At 38.2% G+C, this 27,707-nt stretch overlaps 1 protein-coding gene across 1 annotated transcript in view; it reads left to right on the top strand.

Annotated features, from left to right (window-relative positions):
• Positions 1 to 27,388, top strand: part of eea1 (early endosome antigen 1) — a 35,565-nt gene extending 8,177 nt beyond the window's left edge. The window contains exons 8-29 of the mRNA XM_079873645.1: positions 75 to 196; positions 315 to 470; positions 3,832 to 3,948; positions 6,584 to 6,922; positions 7,216 to 7,365; positions 7,722 to 7,841; positions 8,535 to 8,738; positions 8,830 to 9,030; positions 10,262 to 10,375; positions 10,664 to 10,819; positions 11,095 to 11,234; positions 11,952 to 12,282; positions 12,454 to 12,555; positions 12,652 to 12,846; positions 13,265 to 13,447; positions 13,519 to 13,704; positions 14,005 to 14,136; positions 15,129 to 15,314; positions 16,234 to 16,472; positions 23,427 to 23,547; positions 23,657 to 23,755; positions 24,845 to 27,388. Of these exons, the coding sequence (XP_079729771.1) occupies positions 75 to 196; positions 315 to 470; positions 3,832 to 3,948; positions 6,584 to 6,922; positions 7,216 to 7,365; positions 7,722 to 7,841; positions 8,535 to 8,738; positions 8,830 to 9,030; positions 10,262 to 10,375; positions 10,664 to 10,819; positions 11,095 to 11,234; positions 11,952 to 12,282; positions 12,454 to 12,555; positions 12,652 to 12,846; positions 13,265 to 13,447; positions 13,519 to 13,704; positions 14,005 to 14,136; positions 15,129 to 15,314; positions 16,234 to 16,472; positions 23,427 to 23,547; positions 23,657 to 23,755; positions 24,845 to 24,967 (3,716 nt within the window). The 3' untranslated portion in view covers positions 24,968 to 27,388. The remainder of the gene's footprint in view (positions 1 to 74; positions 197 to 314; positions 471 to 3,831; positions 3,949 to 6,583; positions 6,923 to 7,215; positions 7,366 to 7,721; positions 7,842 to 8,534; positions 8,739 to 8,829; positions 9,031 to 10,261; positions 10,376 to 10,663; positions 10,820 to 11,094; positions 11,235 to 11,951; positions 12,283 to 12,453; positions 12,556 to 12,651; positions 12,847 to 13,264; positions 13,448 to 13,518; positions 13,705 to 14,004; positions 14,137 to 15,128; positions 15,315 to 16,233; positions 16,473 to 23,426; positions 23,548 to 23,656; positions 23,756 to 24,844) is intronic.
• The last annotated feature ends 319 nt before the right edge of the window (positions 27,389 to 27,707 follow it).

Raw genomic sequence — 27,707 nt, 5'->3', positions numbered from 1 at the left:
ATATTAAATTTCTTGTATATATATATGAAATAAAATAAAACGGCTTTAAAATAAGTATGTGTTTCATATCTCAGACATCAAATCTCGTTATGATGAGGAGAAAAGCATGAGAGAAATGTTGGAGCAGAGGCTGGCCAATCTAAACCAAGATCTGCAGAGAGAGAAACAGGAGAAGGAGAAACTGGCGGCAGAGCTGGTAACGTCTCCTTTATTGTCTCATGATAATTAATGAGTTCGCATCCTCTCAGCTGCTGCTGCGTATACATCATCAATCTTTCCCAGCTTAATCCGGTCTGTCATTGACTCTCCTCCAGCTTCAGAGGCCTGGAGTGGAAGACGTGGAGGTGTTGAAGAAAGAGTTGGTGCAGGTGCAGACTCTCATGGATAACATGACCCGAGAGAGGGAGGAGGAGTCCGTGCGCCTCAGGAGCCAGTACGAACTGTTGCAGGCGAACTTCACTACCTCAGAGGTGAGCTCAAACCTGCTGTGACCTTGTCTGCACTGCACTGACATAAGGACAGAGTTACCATGATGTTTGCTTTATAAACAATTGATCTCTGTGCTGTTTATTCGGAAAATGTAGGTATTGATAGTATCTGGCAAATATGTAGACTCATGCCAGAATCAATAGCTCGTGAAGGCAGGGATAATAAGAGGTCATTCTGAGACAGAGATAAGCAGCTGACCTTTGATTGGGTGCACCAGTGACGTCACTTTGCCCTTTGAAGCAAACCAAGACTATAGCCGATTGTAGATTACTGGTTACCCTGTCTAGACAACAACTATGAAGATACATTTTCAAGGGATTTTATACTGTAGGTTACAATCATAATGTAGTATCCGGACGTGTTTGTTAAATGTCTGAGGGTCACACTGACTGTCATTTTGAACAGATTCCTGAGGTTAACCATTAACCCCCTTGCAGGCCTCCCACCTCTTGAGTGTTTCCTGTAAACATGCCTGTAATCGCCTGCACTTTTGACCTAAATATTTCTTCTCATTATATAAGGTCCCTCAAAAGCAGAATAGTCCTGGTTCATAGATCATTACACACAGGTTACTTGAGTGCACTTTTTTCACATATTCCTTTTTGACTTTGGTTGGTCTACTCAATTCAAAGGCTGCCATCTAGTGACTGTATAAGGAAATATTAAGGATGCAAACCTCATTCTTCACAAAATACCTCCATAAATCCATTAGATTATAGTGTCACTGTTTCAGACTCTTGAGAGCTGTCTAGTATAGCAATAAGCTGCAACTTAATAACTGATTTTTTTCTTACATGAATCACACGCCCAAAAGTTAGATTAACTATTTCATTTTAAATTTGATGTTTTTCCCCCCAATAACTTTCAGTACTAAACATATTCCAAGACTTCCTTTCAAAAGTGTCAGTCAGATTTGTTTTTTGATTTTTTTGAAAGAAGTCTCTTATGCTCAACAAGGCTGCATTTATTTGATCAAAATTACAGTAAAGACAGTAATTGTGAAATATTATTACAATTTAAAATAACTTTTCTAGTTTAATATATTTTAAAATGTAATTTAATCCCATGGTGACAAAATAAAATTTTCAGCAGCTATTTCTCCAGTCATCCAGTCTCGCAGTCTCACCAAATTATTATAATATGCTAATTTGGACTCTAGAAATAGTTCTTATTATTCGAATTGTTTAAATTGTTAAATTCTTGTGCTGCTAACATTTTGTGGAAACAGTGATCCAACTTTTTCAGTATTCTTAGATGAATAGAAAATGTATTTGAAATAGAATTTTACAGTTACTTTTGATCAATTTAAAGGCACAGTATGTAAGATTTTTTTATTTAAATATCCAAAAAACCACTAGAACAGTGTTATATATTTTGTTGACTTGTGTACTTACATTATCCCAAATGTTTCCAGCAATGTTTAAATCCAGAGAAATTCGGCATTTTAACCAGTGTAACGTCCCGTGTCATTGCGTCGCCTGTCAATTACGTCATATCCGCCTTACCCTCGATGTCCGGTTTTATTTCGGTAGAAACCACGGAAACAACAAAGATGCTTTAATGTTTTTTGTTTTATTAGACCGGTGAGCTGTTTGTAATCTTTATCGATAGAAAACTAATCATTGCTATCTTATTGATTGATTCAATTGTTTTCTTGATTTTCCGCGAATAACATGTTTGTACCATGCATTACAGACAATGCTATTTTTATTAATATGATATTCTAAACTTGCATACTGTACCTTTAATGCATCTTTGCTGAATAAAAATATTAATATATTTTTAAAAACCTAACTAAAACTTCCACCTAGGTAGGCAGCTCACTAGGGTTTGAAACACAGCCAGTGTTTTGCTCCAATGTACTTGTCATAACCTGTAGGCGCAGTGTATTGGCACCTCTGTCATTGTACTGCATGTCCTGTCTCACCTCACTGGTTTGTGTATTGTGTGTCCTTCTCCCTTGTTCTCTCTCACCCTTCACTTAACACTGCACCTGCTTTGCATTCTCTTGGAGATTCGTAAACTCGAGGTAACCATTTTCTGTCTTGAAGTAGTCCCTCTTAATATCTTATTACTGCATCCCATGTCGCCTATTTGTACAATACCCTAAAAGTAAGTACTGTTTTTGTTAATAAAAAATACATACTTTTTGGGTGAACTATCCCTTTAAATGTCAGTCTCACATATCTGCCATGTTAGTAGTTTTTTTCTAATCGAATTCTCGTCCAATGCACAATAGGTTGTGGGCAATATTAGCCATTAAGAGTGTACATGGATCTGCACTTTGGATTCTAACCGGAAAAAGTAAACCAATCGGGTATCTTTGGAATACTCATTTCAACATACTACTATTTGTGACACACTAATTCTAATTCCAAATACTATTTAGGACGGATAGTATGCGAATGGGGACGCAGAATACATTCTTTTATGTTTCTTTAGGTTTTTTTTTTACCCACATTCTCCACCATTATGCAATGCTCTTTTTAATTTCTCACTCAATTTTAAAATCCTTTTCTTGTTTTTGACACATGCAAAAAGTATTAAACCGAGTAGATGACATTAAAATTGATGTGAGCAAAAATGACAACGTGAGGGAAGGTAGTATAGTCTTTAAGTCCGTGTCCATGTCCATTCAATGCTATCAACAAAGAAGGAAGTCTGTAAGATGATGCAAAATTAAGATATGATGTATGAATGAACAGTAATTGAGTCATGCAGATGTTGCTTGGTATTCTGTGAGCAGGGCTGTCATCTTCGTAGAATATGTAAATAGCAGCATATAGACATATACACTGCCATTCAAAAGTTCAGGATCGAAGAAGTCTCTTAAAAACAGTAATATTGTGGAATATTATTACAGTTTAAAATAACTGTTTTCTATTTTGATCAATTTAAAACGTAATTTATTCCTGTGATGGCAAAGCTGAATTTTCAGAAGCCATTCATCCAGTCTTCAGTGTCACATGATCATTTAAAAAATCAGTCTAATGCTGATCTGGTGCTCAAAAAACATTTATTTTTATTATCAATGTTGTGCTGCTTAATGTTTTTGTGGAAACTGATTTCTTTAGAATTTTTGATTAGTACAAAAATCGAAAGAAAAGCATTTATTTGAAATAGAAATCTATGTAACATTATAAATATCTTGAACTTTTGATCAATTTTAATGCTGTCACTGGGAAAAAAGTAATAAAAATAAATAAATAAACACTTAAATGTTTATTTCATCAGCTGAATGCTTGACACCCAGTTTCCCAACAGTTGCAAATGAATTACAGGTCATACTACAGGCTAGACTTGATTTCTGTGGCGGTCTCACATTTGTGTGCTTGTTTGTAGAAAACGATTGCTCAGTTGAAGGCGGAACTTGAGAAAGGTCCTCAGGAGGCAGCGGTCTACACCCAACAGATCCACCAATTACAGAGCAACCTGAACAACTTCCAGCAGCAGACCCAGGTAACACTCACATACACAAACAAACGCAGATATGTTGTGTCTTGTTACTGGACCCCCCCTAAGCAACAAGGTATGCTCACAGCAAATCCAGCTGTATATTTTAATGGCCTACTTTATGGCTTTACAGAACACACGCCAATGCCGACTATGTTAAGACCTGCCAGCCTCTGCACCCACTTCCAAATTTAAGTTTACTGTACCTCTTGTTTACAATCACTACCAGTTGGCTTTCAGGAAACGGCCTGACACATTTCTCAGGAAGTTGCTTGGGCTGCTGGCCCTGTGTATCCAGTCCAAACTGGCCCCATTGACCTGTCAGCACACTGTGTGTTTTGATTGGCCATTAAAGAGTGTTGACATGTGCATCACAGATGCTGTGTAATTAAAGCAGCAGGGGATGTTTCGTCTCGTGCCTGTTTTGATGGTCAGAGCGATATACGGCCGCAGGTAATGACCCACAACTCTCTAGTCCATTGTTTAAGTTGTCAGGACGGGATTAGGAGATCAGAGTCCAAAGGCCCGCTGACTTCTGGAAAACGTGGACCATGGTACTGATGGGAAGTGAAATAGGGGCGATTAAGGGGTCGTTAATAGAACCATCCCTGTGAAACGTACTGCGGGATAAATATACGATAATTTCAAGGTCTTTCAAGGACAGGAATAAGAGAGAGAGTGAACTTAAACTTGCTACTCACTTGTTTCATCTAGTCTATAACTTTTTAAAGGCAGCATAACATTAGTAGATATTTATTTATTTATTGGTAACACTTTATAATGAGGTTTGATTTGTCAAATTTAACATAAGTTTATGCATTTGGGCATCTTGAAGAGTGAATAAATTTTGGTTTGATTGTATATTCTGTGATAATGGTTCAGACACCTTCAACATTTCTCACATTATCACAGTTTATTCGCTATAGTTTAGAAAATGGTAATAAAATATGACAAGAACTCAGATCAAATCAGTTGATATTTCACTGGTTTTGGCCATCCTTCTGTTTGACTGTCACAAATGAATTAGGTTGAATAGCTGTCAGCTGTTAAATTTACACAATTAGATAATACCAATTTAGGTCAACCAGTTACCAAGCAATGGTTAATTTTGTTCAGTATGTGGTGTAAAAAGTTCGCATTAGCAATTAAAGAAAAAACACTTAAGCATAACATGGTCAGGTCAAAGTGTCTGAATACATTTTTGTCCCAAATTTTTATGCATTTTACTGGTAGTTCACTGAATGAAGAATTATTGGGTATAATATGTCTCAGTTTAATTTATTTTGCTATCCTCACTTACATAAATGAACTATAGTCAGGGGTGCACATAAGTTTTTCCATCTGGTTCTCATGAGCACCTGGAGATTCGGGTTGGTGCTCACATTGCACATAGTGTGACCCATCCATTTTATTTAGTGTTTTTTTTTATTTTGATAAAATAAACAAAATAATGAATAAGGTGTGATAATACTATATATATTTTTTTTTTTTATTAAATTAAAATACAATTATTTTATAGTACACTTAAAAAATACAATGCTAATATTCACATTTACATTTTCTTTTTTCTTCTTCTTTTTTTCTTTTTTTTTAATAAAAGTTCCCACAATTTTCAAACCTAAAATCAGCAAGCTTTTATTTTGGCAGGTTGCCAGGAAGTAAGTACTTTAGTGCTGGTTTTAGCACTGCCAAATGAAGCGAGTCAGTGAATGTCACAGTTTTGCATTATGCTCTGAAACCGGCACATAAATGCATTCATTTCAAATGGAAATCTTATACAGTATTACAGTGTCGGTCTTAAATGGTGTTTGTTCATTAACAGCTGTCAACCATGTCGGTATGCAAATGAGCGGTCTGAACATATTTACCCAGCGCATTTTTTATTTTGGTACTCCACACACTAGTAAAAAAATATAAAAAATTATATCTGGTGTCTGATTAATTTTTGGTTTGACTGTATATGTATATATTTACATATATATACATATAAAATATACCACTGCTCTAAAATACTGGAAAGTGTAACTGGGGAAAAAAGAAAGTATTTCAGGTTTGAAACAAACCTCATGTTGACAAATGTTTAAGTTTTGGGAGAACTATCCCTTTAAGACTCTTTCAGACACTTGGAGGACTAAATAGAAAATGGAATAATGCAAGAAGACACTGTTAACAGCAACACATGACCGAATGAGACCGCAGCCTTTAGCTTACAAAGATGTTGGACGAAAAGGGAAAGGGTATTCAGCTGCTCTCAACCTTGACATTATGTACTGAAGTAAAGCTCAGGATATGATGTATTTATCGTCTTCGTGTCACCTTTGTGTTAGTCACTGCGCCCTTATCCTCCTTGCCCTTTAATAGCTGTCACAAGTAAAGGTCAGAACACAATTATCCAGCCCTGCCCTCAAAAAACTCATAAAAGACGTCTGGGAGATATCTCAGATTTCTGAGACATTTTGTCATCATGCCGCAACACTGTTGTTTGCCATCTTGTTGAGTCTTGAGTACAGTATGCATAGACTGGTCTGATGAGTGCTTGTTTTACTGTGTTTTTATAGGTTGTCATTAAAAGACAATAAATGTTATATGAATGAGATGTCATTTTATGTAGTAAGTGTCTAATCTTTCTGCCACTCCTTAGCTTTTGTCAGAGAAGTTATCTCGTAAGGAGAAGGAGAATCAGGATTTTGAGGAGCGTCTGGGTCAGGAACAGGCCTCTAAGAAGAGTCTTCAGGCTAGTCTGCACCAGAAAGACCTGGACCTCCAGGAGAGCCAAGCCCGGGTGTCATCAGGGGAGGCAGCTCTGAGTCGGGTCCAGACTGAATCGACCGAACGCGGGGAAGAGGTCACACGACTCAGACAGGAACTCACTGAGCTGGAGAGGAACCACCAGGAGTTGAAGGTAGAGAGGAAACAACTCCAACAGCAGAGAGACGATAAAGAAAACCAGGGCCTGCAGCAGCAAAGTGAGATTAGCAAGGTGAGAAAGAGAATCCATCCGTCCAGTTAGAATCAAATCCATCCAACTATCCAGAATCACATCCATCTATCCTTTAGTTCAGAATCAAATCCATCCATCTTTTAGTTCAGAATCAAATCTATCCATTCATCCATGCGATTCAATTTTTTTCATTTGCAATCATAATCAACATCAAATCCATTTCTCCAGGATCAGTCCCATCCATCCATTACACATTTATACTTGTACATTAAGATGATATTATATCAAGCTGTATCATCGTAATCAGGCTCTCATATTTTCCTCCTCTTCAGCTGCATGCGAAGCTGCTGGACACCGAGCGTCAGTTGGGGGAGCTGCAGGGCCGGCTTAAAGAGCAAAGACAGCTGTCAGGAGAGAAACTCAAAGATCGGGAACAGCAGGTGGCAGACCTGCAGCTTAAACTCTCCCGCGTGGATGAACAGGTAAAGACAGAAAATGGCTGATTATTAGAATTTTTTCAGGACTGGACATGCAAGCTGGAAGACTTGGAGCACACGAATGCAGTGATGCACACTAAGAGTAATTATTAGTTTAATCAGCTTCTAAATTTATAAAGTGTGTATTTACGTGCCAGACAGAATAATTATTACTGTGGTGGGCTTGAGTGTCTTGTTTTCACTTTTTACCACTGCATGTGTCTCTCTCTCTCTCTCTCTCTCTCTCTCTCTCTCTCTCTCTCTCTCTCTCTCTCTCTCTCTCTCTCTCTCTCTCTCTCTCTCTCTCTCTCTCTCTCTCTCTCTCTCTCTCTCTGGATATATCTGTGACCATGTTCGTATAGTTGAAGGAGACCTCTGCCAAGTCTACTGACCTACAGCATCAGCTGGACAAATCCAAACAGCAAAACCAAGAACTACAAACCCTTCAACAGAGCACTAATGGCAAACTTAGAGAAGCTCAGGTAAACATAACTGTAGCAGCTCATAAAGAGCCTTTTAACTGGATTTTTCTAAAAACAAAACAAAAAAAAAAACACATTATTTGCTCCACTGTGCATGAAAATATCTTCAGACATATATAAGGATATTGCTATCATAACTGGCAGGGCTTAACATTAAAGATGACCCATTTCTTACAGTATATGCCATTTTCAAAAATGTGTATATGTATTTATGACATTATTGCTATATTATTTCAAGATGTTATTGAGATTAAAACATACATACCGGTAATTATTTTTATTTTTTGGAAAGAAAATATAATTTTATTAATGAATAAACCCTATATATATATGTTTATAATTATAATAATTATATATAAAGTTAAAGAATAATATATTATGATGAAAGAGACTACTTTCAAACATATTTAAAAAAATCTGATGTCAGTAAGATTTTTTTTTTATTATGTTTGAAAGTAGTCTCTTATGCTTATGCATTTATTTGATCAGAAATAATGTAAATTGTGAAATAATAATACAATATAAAAAAAACTTTGTCTTTTTAAATATTTTTTAAAATGTTATTTATTCCTGTAATGTAAAATAACAATATTCCTGTTCCTGTAAAACTGAATTTTGAGCATCATTACTCCAGTCATTAGTGCCATTTTGGAAACCATGATACATACATGTTTCTTTGACCTTCTCATGCAGAACGACCTGGAGCAGGTGTTGCGTCAGATCGGGGACAAGGACCAGAAGATCCAGAATCTTGAAGCTTTGCTGCAGAAGAGTAAGGACAGCGTGAGCCAGCTGGAGGCCGAGAGAGAGGATCTGTGTGCTAAGATCCAGGCCGGTGAAGGAGAGGCAGCTGTGTTGAACCAACTACAGGAGAAAAATCATTCACTACAGGAACAAGTACTGGACACTGCACTAGTGTTACTAGACAATCCTACTCTATGAACAGGGCAGAATCTGACTCTAGCTTTCCACTCATGTGTTCATTTAGATTACGCAGCTAACTGACAAGCTCAAGAACCAGTCAGAGAGCCACAAACAGGCTCAGGACAACCTTCATGAGCAAGTACAGGAGCAGAAGACCCACCTGCGTTCAGCGCAAGACCGGTGCCAGGGCCTAGAGACCACCATCTCTGAACTTAACACTCAGCTCACAGAGAGCAAAGAGAAGATTGTCCAGCTAGACACACAGGTACTTGTGTTGTGTTAGTTCATAAGATCTTGACCAAAAATTGATGCACCTCTTAAAGCTACAATATGTTTTTTTTTTTTCGCCGCTAGGGGTCGCTAACCTCTTACAATAACAAAGGCGTAGATTGATGATGCAGTGATAAGCGGAATCATGGAACTTGTCGTCATGCCGATGGATCTAATAATGTTTATGGATAAGTGAATGACTGTGGTATGAAGCTGTGCGCGATTGCTAATGAGAGACAGATATCAGCGCCACACGCGAGTCCAGCGGATATAAAGTAATAAGGACATTTCATTTTATCCGAACTACACACAAGTGCTGAATTACTATTGACACAGGTCATTTTATTAGACTAATTAAATTTGTGAGTCAACGCAGCGCTGTTTCACTTGGTCTGACGTTACACTATCATACTAAACTGCACTTGAGTGTGTTGAAAGTTATAATGTTATTCTATGTGTTAGTTTGTTTGCTATATGAGACTAGCAGTAAGCTAGATCAACTTGAGAATACCATACTGATCATATTCTAACATTTCATCATGTTGAGCTATATAACATTGATTAGTTTTATGTACATTTGCTCACCTGTCTAATAAACACCTGTCATGCAAGAGCGGCGTCTCTGTCAAGCCGTGACTCGTGAAGCTCTGTCAAGTCCAAGTTTGTCATGGAGCTCTCGGCATCTCGAAAACGCCATTCCGATATTGATCCTTGTTTTATTTCTACTTTTGTCCCAAAGTCTGCTTGCCATGGTCTATAATGTTTGAACGAAACAACAACAGCGTGAGCGTGCCGCTAGACGTAACGCAGTTGTCCACGTCTGTCGCCATGGTTACTATGGCAGTACAAGCGGAAACCAGGGATAACGCGGATATTACGTCACTGACAGGCGACAAGTGACAAGGGATTATTCTAAAATTATTTAATACACTATTTAAAATTGTGAATTTCTCTGAATTTACAAATTCTTGGAAACATTTAGGATAATGTAAGTACACAATTGAAAGAAATATATAACACTGTGTGAGTGGTTTTTGAATATTTTGATACAAAAATTCTTACATATTGTACCTTTAATGCAAAGTGACATTAGAGTGTTTTTTATTTTTATTTATCCCAGTCTAATGATTTCCTATGTTAGATGTGTTAAAATATTGGTCAAGTTTGTTAATATTTAATTATAATAATTGAATAATCTAAAAAAACTCATGCCTTTTTTTTCTTAGATGAAAGCCAAGACAGAGATGCTATTGTCTGCCGAAGCAGCAAAAATTGCTCAGCGAGCCGACTTAGAGAACCATCTAGAGACTGCCCAGAATGCACTGCAAGACAAGCAACAAGTATGTACTATTGCTGTGACACCATTTGATCCTGTTATATTTGTATTAGGCAAGGCAAGTTTATTTATATAGCACAGTTCATACACAATGGTAAGACAAACAGTGGCACAGTGCTCATTCAGTAAATGCATAGCTAAACAGATGTGTTTTGAGTCTGGATTTGAATGTGACTACTGTAGGAGCACATCTGATCGCTGTATTAGTCGGCATAACTATATTAGTCAAATAGAAGAGTGTCACGAGGGTTGTAAGTTCATAGAAGTGTTTTTTTTGTGTGTGTTTGCACAGGAGTTGAGTAAAGTGCAGGCTCAGCTGGAGGAGCAGGGCCGCAGGCTGCAGGAGAAGCAGGAGCAGAGCTCTCAGCTGGAGACCGGTCTGAAAGACAGCAGAGACAAACTGCTGACTGCAGAGCAGAGGATAGAGACACTGGAGACCCAGACCAAGGTCAGCATCACTGCAGCACATTTCTGCTTCGTCAACATGACTTCATTTTAGAAACGTTTCACGCCTGCTGTGTGTTAGATGTCAAACGTCAATAATCAGACAACAGTGTTGACAAGAAATTGGTCTTGATTTATTTATTTGCTGTTTGTTATTGACTAATAATTACTTGAAACGTTTACTTGGTTGAGAAATACTTAAAAGCTACATGCCGTTGTATTAATCGAATGAAACATCAGTGATCTGATGTGTTTTCTGTGTGTTTTTGTCTGACATAGAAAGCTGAGGTTGAGATAGTTGAGCTTCGTTCTGGAAGGGAACAAGCTCAGAAGGAGCAGCAGATGCTGAAGAAGCAGATCAGTGAGCTGGAGATGAAGACGAAGGAGCTGAACCGTCTTTTAGACTCTGAAAAACAAGGGTAGGTACTTCATATTGGAAAATGTGCAATGTTAAAGACTGAAATATCTTTGTTTTGGAACAGTTTTTGTTCCTGTGTTTGTGTATTTCCTATTGAAATTGGAAGTTAGAGTAGGACATATCGAAGGGTTAATTCTGATTTAAAAACAAACATTAACATGCATACATGCATGCATACATACAGTTTAATTAGTTTCCAGGAAGAGAAAGATTATACCTTTTATATGTGTATGTGCTAGCATAACAGTTTGGGGTCAGAATTTTAAAATACTTTTATTCCGCAAGGATGCGTTAAATTGATCAAAAGTAAAGACATTTATAATGTTACAAATTTCTATTTAAATAAATGCTGTTCTTTTGAACAAAAAAGTCTCACGGTTTTATTATAATATATATTAAGCAGCCAACTGTTTTCAACATTGAAAATAAGAAAAAAATTGTTTCTTGAGCACCAAATCAGCATATTAAAATGATTTCTGAAGGATCATGTGACACTAATGACTGTAATGATGCTGAAAATTCAGCTTTAACTGCATAGGAATAAATTATATTTATTCTAGAATGTAATTTATTACAGTTTAAATTTCACAGTAGTATTTTTGATCAAATAAATGTAGCCTTGGTGATCAAAAGAGACTTCTTTCAAAAACATTTAAAAAAACACGAACCTCAAACCTTTAATTTGATGAGTATAAAATCCCTTTCCTTTCTGTTTCAGAGCTGCCAGCCAGCAAGAGGAGCTGAAGAAGAAAACCTCAGCCCTCTCCGAAACAAGACAACAGCTGGAGAAGGCAGAGCAGGAGCGTGTGACCCTGCAGGCCAGCCTGGATAATCTGTCTCAGGAGAGTCAGAAGCGGCAGGCAGAGTTAGACAAGAAAGTTCAGGGTCTGAGTGCAGATCTCCAGAAAGCTCAGGAGGAAAAGGAAGCTCAGACTAAAGAAATGGCAAGAGTGAAAGAGGCTCTGAGCAAAGCTTCTAAAGCCCTGAAAGAGAGCCAGACTCAACTGGAGAAAGAAAAGAAGAGCAGCACGGCCACTTTGGAAGAGAAGGTGGGTCACATGACAGTTTGTCATCAAAAAGTATTTGGAAACTTGTGTATGTATAAAAAATAAATTAAAGTCATGGCATTGTACAACAAATCTCAATACATTTGGCAACAGTTTTCAAGCAAAACATTTCTCAAAAAGAAGTTTAATTATCAGCTTTACTCTAATTTTTAGGAGAAGATCTATCAGAAAGCACAGCAAGAACTTCAGAAAAACACGGAGACCACTTCTAAAGAGCTCAGCCATGTTAAAGGTCTGCTCGAAAAATCGACAGAGGTAAGATTGTGAAATATAACTCCTGTTAAGTTTCAAGGAAACATTTAATCCCATGTTAGATGAATCATGATATTTCGCAATTGTTGAATTTTCTAGGCAGAAAAGGGTCTACAATCTCAGCTGACCTTACTGAACACTCAGCTAAAACAATCTCAAGATACACTGAAAGAGAGGGAAAAGAGTGCACAGCAGCTACAGGCAGAGCTGAAGACTGCGCAGGGGTCCTTGAGCCAGGAAGTGAAGAAACATAAGGCACAAGTGTCCGAGTTGCAGGCTTCCCTCGCTAAGAAGGCACGTACAGTCTTCATACGCACTAATGTGTCATAAAATGCACATAAATGTACTCTTAACTCACCCAAATCGACTGTTTCATTTCCTGTTCTTAAAGGATCCACCCAAAAGTGAAAATTCTGTCATTCTCACACTCACCCTCATGTCGTTCCAAATCTGTAAAACTTTCTTTCTTCTGTCGAACATGCCAGAAGATATTTTGAAGAATGTTGGGAACCAAAACTGGTTACCAACATTCTTCAAGTTATCTTTTTTGTGTTCTGCAGAAGAAAGAAAGACATATGGGTTCAGAAAAACATGAGGGTGAGTAAATGAAGGCAGAATTACAATTTTTGGGTTGACGATGCCTTTAAATCTGACATGTCGTTGGACATTATGACTGAACTACTTCTTCAAATAACATTGAATTGTGTTTCAGGCCGAAGAGGAGGCCAGGCTGAAGGAGCAGGTGACGGCGCTGTCTAAAGATTTAACCTCTGAAATGAATCGCTGTGCAGAGCTGCAGAAGACCAGCGACAGCACCAAAGAGAGTCTCGCCACCATTCAGTCTGATTACTACGGCAAAGAGTCCGAGCTCTCTGCTGTACGCCAGGACCTCAAGGTCAGTTTTATAAAGTACAAGAACATCCTAATAAATGATTATGTGCAGTATCTGATTATTATCTGTTGTAGGTGTGTGAGGAGAAGCTGGTTCTAGCTCAGGAAGAGCTGGTGGCCAATAGGAACCAGCTTGGTGCTCACGAAACCCAGATCAAGGAGCTGAAGACGGTCCGCACAACGCTAGAGAAAGACCTCGGAAAGAGAGACGAGAAGATCGAACAGCAGGTGGAGGCTCTGCAGAAACTCCAGAAACAACAGGTAACAAAATATGCTACAGGTTTTTGAGATATAACCATTGTGCCCTCAGGCAAGGCCTTGAACCACAGGGTTTTCTGTGGTGTGAAAGTTACAGAAATAAATGCCACCGGGCTCGATTTTGTGGCGATACTCTGTTCTGTTTTATTCCAGGCACAGTGAAACAACACAACCTTCTGTTCTAGCCAGGAATAGTCATAAGTTTAATTTGCTAATCAACACAGTCATGGAGAATGTAATTTCAGAATGATTATGGAAATGTCGAGTTGCTCAGCTGACTGTGTGTCTTTGTGTCTTTTACAGGAACAAACGAAGGAGCAGCTGGAGAAGGAGAAAGCTCAATGCGAAGAGTTGAGAGAGTGCCAGAGCGCTCTGGAAAAGGACAAGAACAAACTGTGTGCTGATCTCAAAGCTCTGGCCGAGAAGAATGAGAAGGTCAGTCTGTTGACCTCTAACCCCACTTTATATACACATTTATGAATCAAAGCAACTTGTTTGAAGGTGCACTGTTTTTTCATTGAAAAAAAAGTTACTATTATTATTATTAATTGCTAATTTCCCCCCCAATATAATTTAATTATGAATGAGTCATAAAAAAGCTGCGCCCCCCCTCATAGGGACCCTCATGTTGAGATTAAATGTCTAGCCAAAATTACTTTATTTCAGTGATCTATTTTTATACATTCTTGGTTACTGAATAAATTAAGCATGACAGATGGGTACTTCTATAATGGTATCTCTGGAATGGTGAAATATTTCACATTTGTGTGAGACTGTACACTAGTGTTCAAAACTTTTTTTTTTTTTTAAGTATCTCTTATGCTTATCAAGGCTGCTCACCAAGGCTAAATTTATTTGATCAAAAATACACAATAGTAAAAACAATACAGTTGTAAAATATTATTATTTAAGATACCTGTTTTATATTTTTAATATATTCCGGTAATGGCAAAGTTGAATTTTTAGCATCATTACTCCAGTCATCAGTGTCACATGATCCTTCAGAAATCATTCTAATATGCTGATTTGGTGCTCAAGAAACATTTCTTATAATCAATGTTGAAAACAGTCATGCTGCTTAATATTTTTGTGGAAACCAGGACACGTTTTTGAAGGATTATTTGATTAATAGAAAGTTCAAAAGAACAGCATTTATTTCAAACCTTTGAATAGTAATGTATCTATCCTGATAATTTTGAGTATAAAGTACAAGACCACCGTTGAATCAGCCCACGAAACATGAACGTAAATGCACCTTAGAATGACATACAGCATCGTCTACTTTTCTATCCTAAGTTTTTTTGATGACTTTTGAATTCTTGTGCATTATGTAACATGGTTTGATGATCTGGGCTTGCAACCAAAAACAGTGCAGATTCAAATCCCACTATGTGTTTCTAACTGGGATAATGGTTTGTATGTCGCAGGAGCTGAAGGAGCTTCAGGCAGTGAAGCAGCTGTTGATTCAGCAGAAGGTGGAGCAGCAAGGGAAAGTGGAAGCAGCTCAAGCATCTCTGGAACAGGAGCAGAGAGAGCATCAGAAGACCAGAGACTCCATCAAACAAAAACAGCAGCTGCTCAAAGCTGAGACCGACAAACTACACCAGCAATTGGTACGGATTATATTATATTATATTATATTATATTATATTATATTTAACACTTTTCAATGAGTTACATTAGTTAATTACCTTTGTTAACTACCTTTGTTAACTTGAACTAATAATGAACAATACTTCAGCATTTATTAATCTTAGTTAATATTAATTTCAACTTTTACTAATACGTTTTAAAATCAAACGTTGTATTTGTTAACATTAGTTAATGCACTGTGAACTAACATGAACAAACAATGAACAGCTTTTTTTATTTTATTAACACTAACAAAGATTAATAAATATTCAAAAGTGTTACCATATTATATTATACTATTATATTTATATGTGACCCTGGACCACAAAACCAGTCACATGGGTCAATTTTTTTGAAATTTATTTCAAAGATTTATACATCATCTGAAAGCTGAATAAATAAGTATGATGTATATTGTTAGGATAGGACAATATTTGGCCGAGATACAACTATTTGAAAATCTGGAATCTGAGGGTGCAAAAAAATCTAAACATTGAGAAAATCGCCTTTAAATTTGTCCATTTATGTTCGCGATTGTGCTGCATTCACTCACAAAAATAAATGTTTTATATATTTATGGTAGGAAATTTGCAAAATATCTTCATGGAACATGATCTTTAATAATATCCTAATAATTTTTGGCATAAAAGAAAAATCGATAATTTTGACCCATACAATGTATTGTTGGCTATTGCCACAAATATACCCGTGCGACTTGTGACTGGTTTTGTGATCCAGGGTCACATATTATATTAATTATATTATATATTCATAATAGTTCTTGTTGTTAATATTAATATTTAGTATTATTTACGATTAGTAAGTAACCTCTATTGCTGACTTATTTAGCAAAATTGCCACAAAATTTTCCACAGAAAAGTTTTAATTTCTTCATTTTAGGCATCTGAAGTGAAGGCTAAAGAGGAGGTGGAGAAGCAGAGGGAAGAGGAGAAGGTGAAGATTAATCTGCAGGTGACGGCACTAAATGAGAATGTGGCCACGCTGAAGCGTGAGTGGCAGAGCAGCCAGAGGCGGGTGGGTGAGCTGGAGAAACAGACGGATGAGCTGAGAGGGGAGATCGCCGTGTTGGAGGCCACCGTCCAGAACAACCAGGACGAGAGACGTGCACTGCTCGAGAGGTTTGATGGCTCTAGGCATTTTTTTAGTAGGGGTGTGACGGTTAGTATATAACCGTGAGACCGACGGTTATAGTTGAACACCGTCATTAGAACTCTATAACCGGCAAAACCGTGTTGTTAAAATATTTTTTACAAAAAAAAATTTATCACAGAGAATGTTTAAATACTAATTAAAAACAATTGTTAACAATCTGTGTTATTAATGGTTTATGTCGTTTCCAACTGTACTTGATTCTTTGCCAAGTATTCTTTGCCGGAGACCGACAGCCAATCATTTGAGATAGAAAGATAGGATCATGAGATGCGCAATATATCGGGAGACATGGTTTTTACCACTTAATGAAGTTTTGTTTTATAAATCGTCAGACATGATTTTTACTACTTCATTATGTTTTGCTTTGTAGAAAGCCTTTCTTTAAAACGAATTTCGTTTTGTACAAATTGTATCTTAATTTTAATAAATGTTTCATCAACCAATTGCATGTATTAAATAAATAAAAAGCAAATATAGCAGACAATATAATAACTGTGACATTGAGGCGCCAGAGCGCCGCGTTCACTTGCATTGCATTATTAAAAGCCTTTCTTTAAAGCAAATTTCGTTTTGTACAAATTGTATCTTAATTTTGATAAATGTTTCATCAACCAATGGCATGCATTTAATAAATAAAAAGCAAATATAGCAGACAATATAATAACCGTGACATGGAGGCGCTGGTGCACCGCGTTCACTTGCAACGCATCTCATCGTAAATGAATGAAACTCAGCGTAGACCTATGCCTCATACATTAGCATTAAATATCTTTGCTGCATCCTTTCTAGAACAGACAAGGGCTTTCTTGCGGCTCGCATCAGCAGAGCATTGCATCGTCCATAGACCGCAAAACAATCAGCGGATGGCGGGCGTCTGCGGCTTTAAAATTTGGTCAAAAAACGTTGGTGCGGATGATGAGTTTTGTGATGCGGTTGCGGATGAAATAATACCCCATCCTCGTATCTCTATCGATAACAACATTGAACACTACACAAATATTTTATTTTTTTCATTTAGGCGATCAAGTAGCTAATCAGCGTCTGCTGTCCTATAACAGATGAACATCGCAACGCGATTTTCTGATTTCTGATTAAATGAAAAATTGTGCCCTTTTAAAGGCTACTAATGTAGCACAAAACACTTGATAGTGCAGCAGATTAATGGCATATTTCAAGAGAATCGTTCAAATTGGTATAGAAGCATGAAATTTGGCACAGATACTCTCTAAGGGTCACTCTTTGGGAAAAAGGCGTTGGCCATCCAAAAATTCAACATGGCGGCCATTTTTTCAAGATGGCCGCTATTTCTGTCAAATGCTCATTATGTCAATCGTTCAAACAGTGATGTAGGCATAACATTTTGTGAAAATACTCTCTTCAGAATGTTTTTTTTGGAAAACGGTGCTTGTCCCTCAAAAATTCAAGATGGCAACCATTTTTCAAGATGGCCGCCATTTTTCAAGATGGCCGCCATTTTTCTTGAATCCTTTTTTTTTTTTTTTCAAATGGTGATGCTATCATGAAATTTGGTACAAATATTCTTAAAGGAACATTATCATGGAAAAAGATGTGTGCCACTCAAAAATTCAAGATGGCGACCATTTTCAAGATGGCCACCATTTCTGTCAGAGCTCAATTTAATGTGTTAAGGAAGGTTTTGTTTAATAGAGTGAACGTCATTACACAACCAGGGCACACTGGTGACTTCACTGCTGTGGAACTCAGCATGGGATTCAGTGTCAGCTGATCTAGTTTTACTTTCACTGTAGTTCTTGACTAGTAGTAATAGTATAGCTAAGTTTAGTGTCCCAAATGCTTTCTAACAGCCCCTCATCAATTAGCTAGTAATAGATGTATTTAGATAGCCGCACCTGAATTGACAGGTTGTGCCAGCGTGGGAGAGCCGAGCCAAGGGTAAGCGGGGCAATACATGACTTGTTTATGTATGCTTACCTGGAAGGTGTACAGATCACACGGGACTTAAATGGCACTGGATGAATGATCGGGCTAGGTGTAGGTGACCCGTACCTAGTTGTATCCCATACCTGAATGTGTACTATGTCTATGATTGAGGTGGTAAAAGGATAACCCCTCTGCCTTAATCAGACAACAAACCTCCAAAATGGCAAATGAAAATCCCATGTCAGCCAAGAGGCCAACTGATTGGATGAAATGTTGTCTTTGTCAGACAGACACAAAGGAACCCCTCCAATCACCACCTACCCATCATGTTTCTCAACATGATGGCTATAAAATGATTGCCACCAACATTCCACTCTTTCACAAGATGAACAAAATGCCAATGACCCTGGACCTGGAACGACTGGATGAAGGTGGTGGTATAGAAGCTACTTTGAGAAGGAACCAAGCGAAGTATCACTACAATTGTCGACTTCGGTTCAACAACACAAAGTTACTTCGTGCCCAGAAGCAACAATCCGATGCTCAATGTAGTGAGACAGATGAAGGCCAAACAAAGCATCGCAGAACCATGATGCAGAAAAGTCTAGATGATCAGGTTTGCTTTTTTTGTGATAACATATCTCCTGAATCTGACCTACATCAGGTAATGACACTGCAACTGAATGACAGACTACATGAATGTGCACAAACACTGAATGATGCTAAATTATTGTCTCAACTAAGTGGTGCTGATGCCATTGCACAGGAGCTGAAATACCATCATTTGTGTCTCATTCATCTTTACAACAGAGAGAAACTCCACCTCAGAAGGCTTGAGAAAGAGTCACAGAGTGAAACAATTCAACCAGCCATCTTTCTTATGGCTCTTTCTGAACTGGTCACCTATATTGTTGAAACCAGTCTTAATTCTGATGGTCCTTCCGCCTTCCCTCTCGCAGATACAGTACAGCAATAAGGACTTTCAGCTCCTCCAAAGATCTTCTATTGGGTTCAGGTCTGGAGACTGGCTAGGCCACTCCAGGACCTTGAGATGCTTCTTACGGAGCCACTCCTTAGTTGCCCTGGCTGTGTGTTTCGGGTCGTTGTCCTGCTGGAAGACCCAGCCACGACCCATCTTCAATGCTCTTACTAAGGGAAGGAGGTTGTTGGCCAAGATCTCGCAATACATGGCCCCATCCATCCTCCCCTCAATACGGTGCAGTCGGCCTGTCCCCTTTGCAGAAAAGCATCCCCAAAGAATGATGTTTCCACCTCCATGCTTCACAGTTGGGATGGTGTTCTTGGGGTTGTACTCATCCTTCTTCTTCCTCCAAACACAGCGAGTGGAGTTTAGACCAAAAAGCTCTATTTTTGTCTCATCAGACCACATGACCTTCTCCCATTCCTCCTCTGGATCATCCAGATGGTCATTGGCAAACTTCAGACGGGCCTGGACATGCTTCGGCTTGAGCAGGGGGACCTTGCGTGCACTGCAGGATTTTAATCCATGACGGCGTAGTGTGTTACTAATAGGGATCGACCGATATGGATTTTTTAGTGCCGATGCCGATACCGATTTCTTTTCATCAGCCTTAGCCGATGACCGATACGGGCTGCCGATTTTCTTGGGCCGATATTTGGAGCCGATACTGCTTTTGCTCACTCAGTTTACATCATAAAAATTACACATATATAATATATAATGATAACAACTGTTACAAGTCTCAATTAAGAAAGGAACATTTATTGAACTTAAAAAAAAAAACTTCTTCCATTTTCTAATAATTGCGCCAACAGTTGTTGCCTTCTCACCAAGCTGCTTGCCTATTGTCCTGTAGCCCATCCCAGCCTTAAGCAGGTCTACAATTTTATCCCTGATGTCCTTACAAAGCTCTCTGGTCTTGGCCATTGTGGAGAGGTTAGAGTCTGTTTGATTGAGTGTGTGTACAGGTATACAGGTAACGAGTTCAAACAGGTGCCGTTAATACAGGTAATGAGTGGAGAGCCGGAGGGCTTCTTAAAGAAAAACTAACAGGTCTGTGAGAGTCGGAATTCTTACTGGTTGGTAGGTGATCAAATACTTATGTCATGCAATAAAATGCAAATTAATTATTTAAAAATCATACAATGTGATTTTCTGGATTTCCGTCTCTCACAGTTGAAGTGTACCTATGATAAAAATTACAGACCTCTACATGCTTTGTAAGTAGGAAAACCTTCAAAATCAGCAGTGTATCCAATACTTGTTCTCCCCATGTGCAACCTGTTCCAGCAGCGTATCCTTTTTTCTAACAGTGGCCTTTCCTCTCTGTGGACTACACCTTGCCGTGGTGGAGAGGCTTGTGTATGAACTCCGTTGAACCTGAGAGCTATGCCGGCGGGAATTTTATATCCCTGGCAAGTTTAACTAAGCTGGACAGGTCAAAGAAGAGGAGGCAGACAAAGCAGACATCATAACTATTTGACAGAAATGGTGGCCATCTTGAAAATGGTGGCCATCCTGAATTTTTGAGTGGCACATACCTTTTTCCAAAAGAGTGTTCCTTGAAGAGTATTTCTGCCTAATTGTATGCTTGCATCACCATTTTAACAATTTAAATAATTAAGGCGAGACACTACGGGTGAATAGGGTAAAAATTATAACTAGCAGATATCACCATGAAACTTTCCCAGTTGATTACCTACATTAAGATGAGAAAAAAATGTATTAAAAGTTTTCTGTAATTTAATGTTTAAATATGCAAATTAGGCAATATCTAATTAAATATGCGCTAATTTGTATATATTTAAAAAAACGAAATCTGAGTATTGGATAAAGCCAGATTAAAAATTATTTTTTCATTGTGTTCACATATTAGATGGGGAAAAAATACAGAGGCATTTATGGATATCTACTTTTGTTATCCTGTAAATCATAATATACTGTCAATAGCCTTAAAAAATGATTTTCGCCATGTTTTTTGGAATAAAATGTTATATAAATCAGGCAAGGAATAATATATTTACAGATCCCTCTGTAAATGTCTTCATAATATAACTAGGTACAAGACTGGAAAGATTGGTGTATATAGGTGCTACTGAAGTGGAGATTTCAGACTTGGAGTATGAGAGAAAGGTAATTTTGAGAAAATGGGCTTTAAAGATTTATCATCAGCCAATGAGATTGCGCATTCAGCCCTTTTACTTTCACGATTGGTTGCTGATAAAAAGGAAATGACCATATTTGGATCCGACAGCATTGTACAGTGAAGAGAGAGCTTTCCAGCGGTGCCTGTGATGACAGAGAGCAGACAGAGATCGCGGATCGGCGGGAGGATTTACAACAACAACTTTTGTTGAATTTACGCGAAATCTACAGACGCAAACAGACAAAGTGTAGGCCTAGTAAAATAAAGACCTAAATGTGTATTTCGGACTTTTTTTCACCACAGTCTGAAAGAAGACATGGTATTGAAGACAAATATCCAAAAATCTCAAAATTGACCAGTAAAAAAAAAAACAATGTTTTTGCCTGCCATGTCTCACCTTAATATTCGACAGGAACAATGGCCATCTTTAAAAATGGCGGCCATCTTGAATTTTTGAGGGACAAGCATCTTTTTCTATTAACATGTCCTTTAGAGAGTATATTTGTATAAAATGTTATGCTTGGATTACTGTTTGAATAATTGATATAATAAGCATTGAATAGCAATGGCGGCCATTTTGAAAAATGGCCGCCATATTGAATTTTTGAGTGGCCAACGCCTTTTTCCAAAATAGTGGCCCTTAGAGAGTATCTGTGCCAAATTTCATGCTTCTATACCAAAGTGAAGATTTTTTTACTAATCTGCTGCACTATGAGTTAAGATCAAAATTTTGTCTTCTCATATTATGACTTTTACAAAACAGAGAAATATCTGACACTGAGCAGAAATATTTAACACACACAGACTTACTTTAAAATACTAGACTTACCCGAAGAGGAACACTGGCAGCTGAACTTGAACTTTAGTCAAGCGTGTCAGAGGTTTTGGGTTCTAATCCGCATTCGTATTTTTTTTTATTTTTTATATATATATATTTTTTAAACCAATTATGCTCATCAGTGGTTGTATATCAAGCAGGGACACTTTGTGTCCATTATATTTTGAGATTTCACCAGAGCGAATAGATATGAGGCGCCGTCTAGGGCTTAAATCAAACTTCATTCAAGCACATATGAAACCCTTGCATACACATATACTAGGTAGTCACACATACATGTATCCTGCTGAATGCTCAAACTAATACATATGAAATGCACGACTTCTAAAGTCGCTCACGCACACACACGCAAACTCTACACACACGAGACGCGCGGAACTCTCCGCGCACATACTCATCTGAGACGCGAGCACACACACACACACACACACACACACACACACACACACACACAAACTCTCCGCGCACATACTCATCTAAGACGCGAGCACACACACACAAACTCTCCGCGCACATAATCATATAGACGGCGCCTCATAAATAGATCGATCTCCGCAACGTATTGAAGCGCGCGTCCGAGTGAAGAATCCGAGCGCGTCCTGATCGCAGCGGCAACGAGCACTTTGTCTTTGATCACTTGATTTAAAAAACACATTTCAGCGCTAGATCTCTTATTTAACAAACAAACTAAATGAATGCTCTGCTGGTTAACTGGAGATGTTTTATTATTGGATCATTCGTGCCGCGAGATGTTTTATAGGGGGCGGTAAAAAACGTCAGGCACCGAAATCAGGCACCGAAAGTTTCGTTCTTATTCGGTCTGGTTACTACCGTTTACGTTGGAACCGGTTCCCTATTGGAACCGGGTTTCGGTACCCAACCCTAGTCATAACCGTCATCACCAATTCTGAAAACGGCACACCCCTATTTTTTAGACCTAAATAAACAAACAGAAAGTGGACATTCATTAACCATTAAGTCCAGTCATATTTTTTCATTCACCAATTTTCATGAACTTTTAATGGTCGCTCATGCTGTCGCTCCTGTTCCAGGTGTGTCCAGGGTGAGGGTGAGATTGAGAAGCTTCAGGCTAAGATGGTGGAGATGCGGAGGAAACTGGATGACACCACGGCCGCCATGCAGGAGCTTGGCCGTGAAAACCAGTCTTTACAGGTCAGACTGACCCCAACACCAGACACACTGATTTTACTGGCCTTACAATGTACCCTAGTTATGTAAACTTTAGTATTTAGTCGAATGTGATTCCTTTTTCCTGTTCCAGATAAAACAGTCGCAGTCCCTCACACGGAAGTGGGCGGAAGATCACGAGGTGCAGAACTGCATGGCTTGTGGGAAAGGCTTCTCTCTCGCTGTCAGAAAGGTTTGCACTATGCATTCACACACACTCACATGAAGCTGTCTCTCCAATGAATCAAAGAATGAGATCAATTCAGTGTTAATGATCAATCCCTGTGTTTCTCAACCAGTGGGTCACGACCCAAAAGTGGGTCACGGAATGTGTAGTCAATGAAACAACAGCAATAAAAAACATAATCCTAAATGTTTTTCTAGTGCGAGGATTTTATTTTGAAAGATGTGCATGAAAGCTGTTGACTCTCCTGCCAGACGCAGTTTAAGTAAAGCGTGACTGAGAAAAACATGTTGTCCTGATTCAGTATCTGCTATCAGATGAGATGTTGTCACGCTATATGTCAGAGTCATTATTCTAGCATTATTTTCTTAACTTGTTGCGATTATAAAAAGTATCTCACCTCAGAGAAACGAACTGTCTTGTCCTGTCAGATGTTATTCTATGCCTGCTGCACGTAAATACAGAGACGCACGCTGCATAAAGAGCAAATTTAATTACTAGCATGCTATGAGTCATGATATTAACAGAAAGTACCTATAAATGAATAATTAGTTACTGTAGTTTCCAAAATACCTATTTATTTTCACTTAGTTTGTTATTTTTGAAATTTTATTGACTGTGGGTCATACCAGCTTAATAACTTTATTGTATTATCAAAAACTATTATCAAAAACTAGTTTGGGACTAGATGCAACACCAAGACGCAAATAAAAGTTCCAAAATGTGCATTAGAAAGAAATATCTGAATAACTGAAATATCTCTAAATGAAGCAGATTCAGTACCCAAATCAAACTGTGAATACAATCTTTTGAGTCAAATCAATTCTGATACCCAGCCCTAATAATCACTGCATCTAACTTTTATCACTTCCATTCTATTAATCAGTCACGTTAACCTAAACCTAACTTAACCACCTGACCTGAATCATGACCTCTCTCTCTCTCTCTCTCTCTCTCTCTCTCTCTCTCTCTCTCTCTCTCTCTCTCTCTCTCTCTCTCTCTCTCTCTCTCTCTCTCTCTCTCTCTCTCTCTCTCTCTCTCTCTCTCTCTCTCTCTCTCTCTCTCTCTCTCACTCTCTCTCTCTCTCTATTCCCCCAGCACCACTGTCGACACTGCGGCAACATCTTCTGCGCAGAATGCTCGGCCCGCAACGCCCTGACGCCCTCCTCCAAGAAGCCCGTCCGAGTGTGTGACGGTTGCTTTGATGAGCTCCAGGGCTGATGGCCCTCACACACAAACCCGTCCCCTGCAGCCCTCGGCGTCCCGCTCACCCTGACCTCTCCCTAATAAGATGAGCAACCAGGAGAGGCCAGCTGAGGGCTGCAGGGACCACTGAGGAACAGCATGTTGCGGTGGTCACATGATGCTGAAAATCAGATCAAAATTAAGACCGGCCAGAATGGCTGTCCTCATCTGTCCAGTGCCTTTGCCACTTACGGGGCCACTTTCAGACCCAGAGGAATTAAAAGGGAGGGACCGCTTGAGCAGATGGATTACTTGTAATATAAAGATCAGCTCCTTACAGATGTTTTATGCTAAAGTACAGCAGCTTTGGCACTCAGGATTGAGGTTTACATCGATATCGTCTTTTAGAAAGATTTAACTATAAGAGGCCGAGGGTGTATACAGAGGGGTTCTGAGTAGAACCAAAGCTGTCCGCAGGGTCCTAATTCGATGTATCGTATTTGTAAGTAAATGTACAGACAAAAGAGGCACATGTGAATAATTCAGATATAATTGTCACTCTATGGAGACTGTAACATTTGTCATTCAGTGTGGGCATGTTAACATAAGGTATGTGGGTGTAATGTACATGCTTGCTTTGCTGCTCTTATCTCTGTTGAAATGAAACACTTGATGTTTGTTTTGCATTCATAATCTCACCAGTAAAAGTTGGTGATTCTTTGAAAGATTTACACACAAAAATTTTTTTTTTTTTACACAAAAAAAACTTATCAAATTGTACGTGTCAGATATACGTGCCCTGCTTTTAAGCAATAACTGCATTGGATGTGATTGTGTGCCTGCTAGCATATTGAAAAAGAATGACAGACCGCTGATTGTTTTTAAAATCTCAGCTGCTACATTTTAGATTTAAAGGTGTAGTTCACCTAAAACTGAAAATTCTGTCCAAGTTTGTCATTTCAAACCGGTATGACTTTCATTGTATGGACAAAACGGCAGATATTTGATTGTGTTCCTGTCATAGCGGTTTGAAACGACATGAGAGTGCGTAAATGACAAGACAAATTTCGTTTTAATTTTTTGTAAACTATTCTTTTATTAGAAGCCGCAAGTGTGGCGAGATGGTCCGAGCGTCGTTGTACCCAGCTAATAAAAACAAGTTCAAGGAATGTTTTGCTAACGTTAGCCACTAAGTTATGAAAACGTTATTTCTGAAGGTTTTCTGAACGTTTTTTACAATTGTTTTAAAAACATCTTTACGTGGTCTTATGGCCACAACAGTAACATTTAAAAATGTTAGACGAACGTCCAACTTAAACCTTTAATAAATCATTTCATGAACGAAGTACATAATGCTACATATGAACGAAGTACATACTCGCTTTTGTGCTAACGTTTTGTGAACATTATTAAAGACCGTAACTTTGACAGCACCTTGCCAGAATGTTAGGTGAAGCTCTGAGAACATTCCGTTATTAGCTGGGTAAACGCTTTAGTGTAGAACTGAATGTGAGCGAGTGCACTGCAACTAACTGCTGTAAAGTACGCTTCACTGTAGCCACGTTCTCGCTTAATAGGTTCCACATCGACTTGCAGCATCAATGGCACTGTTTGTTGTCAGTGTGATTCTTATGTATTGATTACTTGCTGTTTGTGTCGGTAGATGGATTCAGGAGCATAATGATTTTTATGTGTGTTAGGAAAAATCAAAAGTGTCTCAGGATGTTTTGCGCACATCACCAGCTCAGTCAAGTAACGTGACTTCAGAAAATGGATTATTATATGCCCTTTAACTTGATTTTGAATGGAATGTGTGCTGCAGTCAACAACAGTATCATATCACTCAGTGCCAACTGGTCAAAACCCTCCATCTGACATCACGTCCTGTTTTCTCTAACCATTAACAATGCTGTAATTATTAGCAGTGTTTGTAGCACATTCAGAAGAAACACAGGTTGTGCAGCTTGCAAATAAAGCTAAGTTGTGACCGCATATGCAAAGTGCATCACTTGTATCAGCACTACACACTAACAGTATCTGTTATATGGTTGTTTATTATTACTGATTGACACATTTAATTTGCTGAACAGCAGGGTGTTCACATTCATGTTGTGGTGGTGTAGGTGTGTGCCTTATGTCAAGCTTTGTTTGTGTCATCTTTGTGTATTTCTGAATGCAGAAAAGTCCCACCTGGCAAAAACCATCAATATGTTGATTCATTTCGCAGGTTTCTACATATTTGTGATGTGAAAGCAGTATCGGACATAGATGAAAAATCAGAGTATTATTAAAAAAAGCATAAAAATTGTGCAAAAATATCAAATTCCAAAGGTAATTTCAGGTTAACTGGAGTCATGACTCGAATGAAGAACGGGTGAATTACCCGTTTGTTGTTATTGATGTTTTCTAATTTTCCATCATGTTTAAAAGTAAATAATAAACTAGTTGTTTCTATTTTCTTTCAGTGTCATGCAGTGTTATTTTACTATTAATATTTTGAATGAGCTTTTTTTCTTTTTAATTTTAGTAATTTTGTCATGTGCTTTTGTGGGTTTTATTGTTGTGTTTTTTTATATATTTCTATATAGCTTTAATTTTTTATTTTAATTTAGTAATGTTAGTACTTAAACCCATATAGCACACGTACGTACATCTCGGAGACGTCTATTTGATGTGCTCGTTTACATCTGGATGTATTTTTTAGAGTGTGTGCTCATCTGCAATACGTCTATAGGACGTTTCCTGTCAGATGTCAAATAGACGTTTAGACAATGTC

Source organism: Squalius cephalus (genome assembly GCF_949319135.1).
Source record: "Squalius cephalus genome assembly, chromosome: 6".
Taxonomy (NCBI): Eukaryota; Metazoa; Chordata; class Actinopteri; order Cypriniformes; family Leuciscidae; genus Squalius; species Squalius cephalus.
This window is presented reverse-complemented; position numbering and strand designations above follow the sequence as displayed.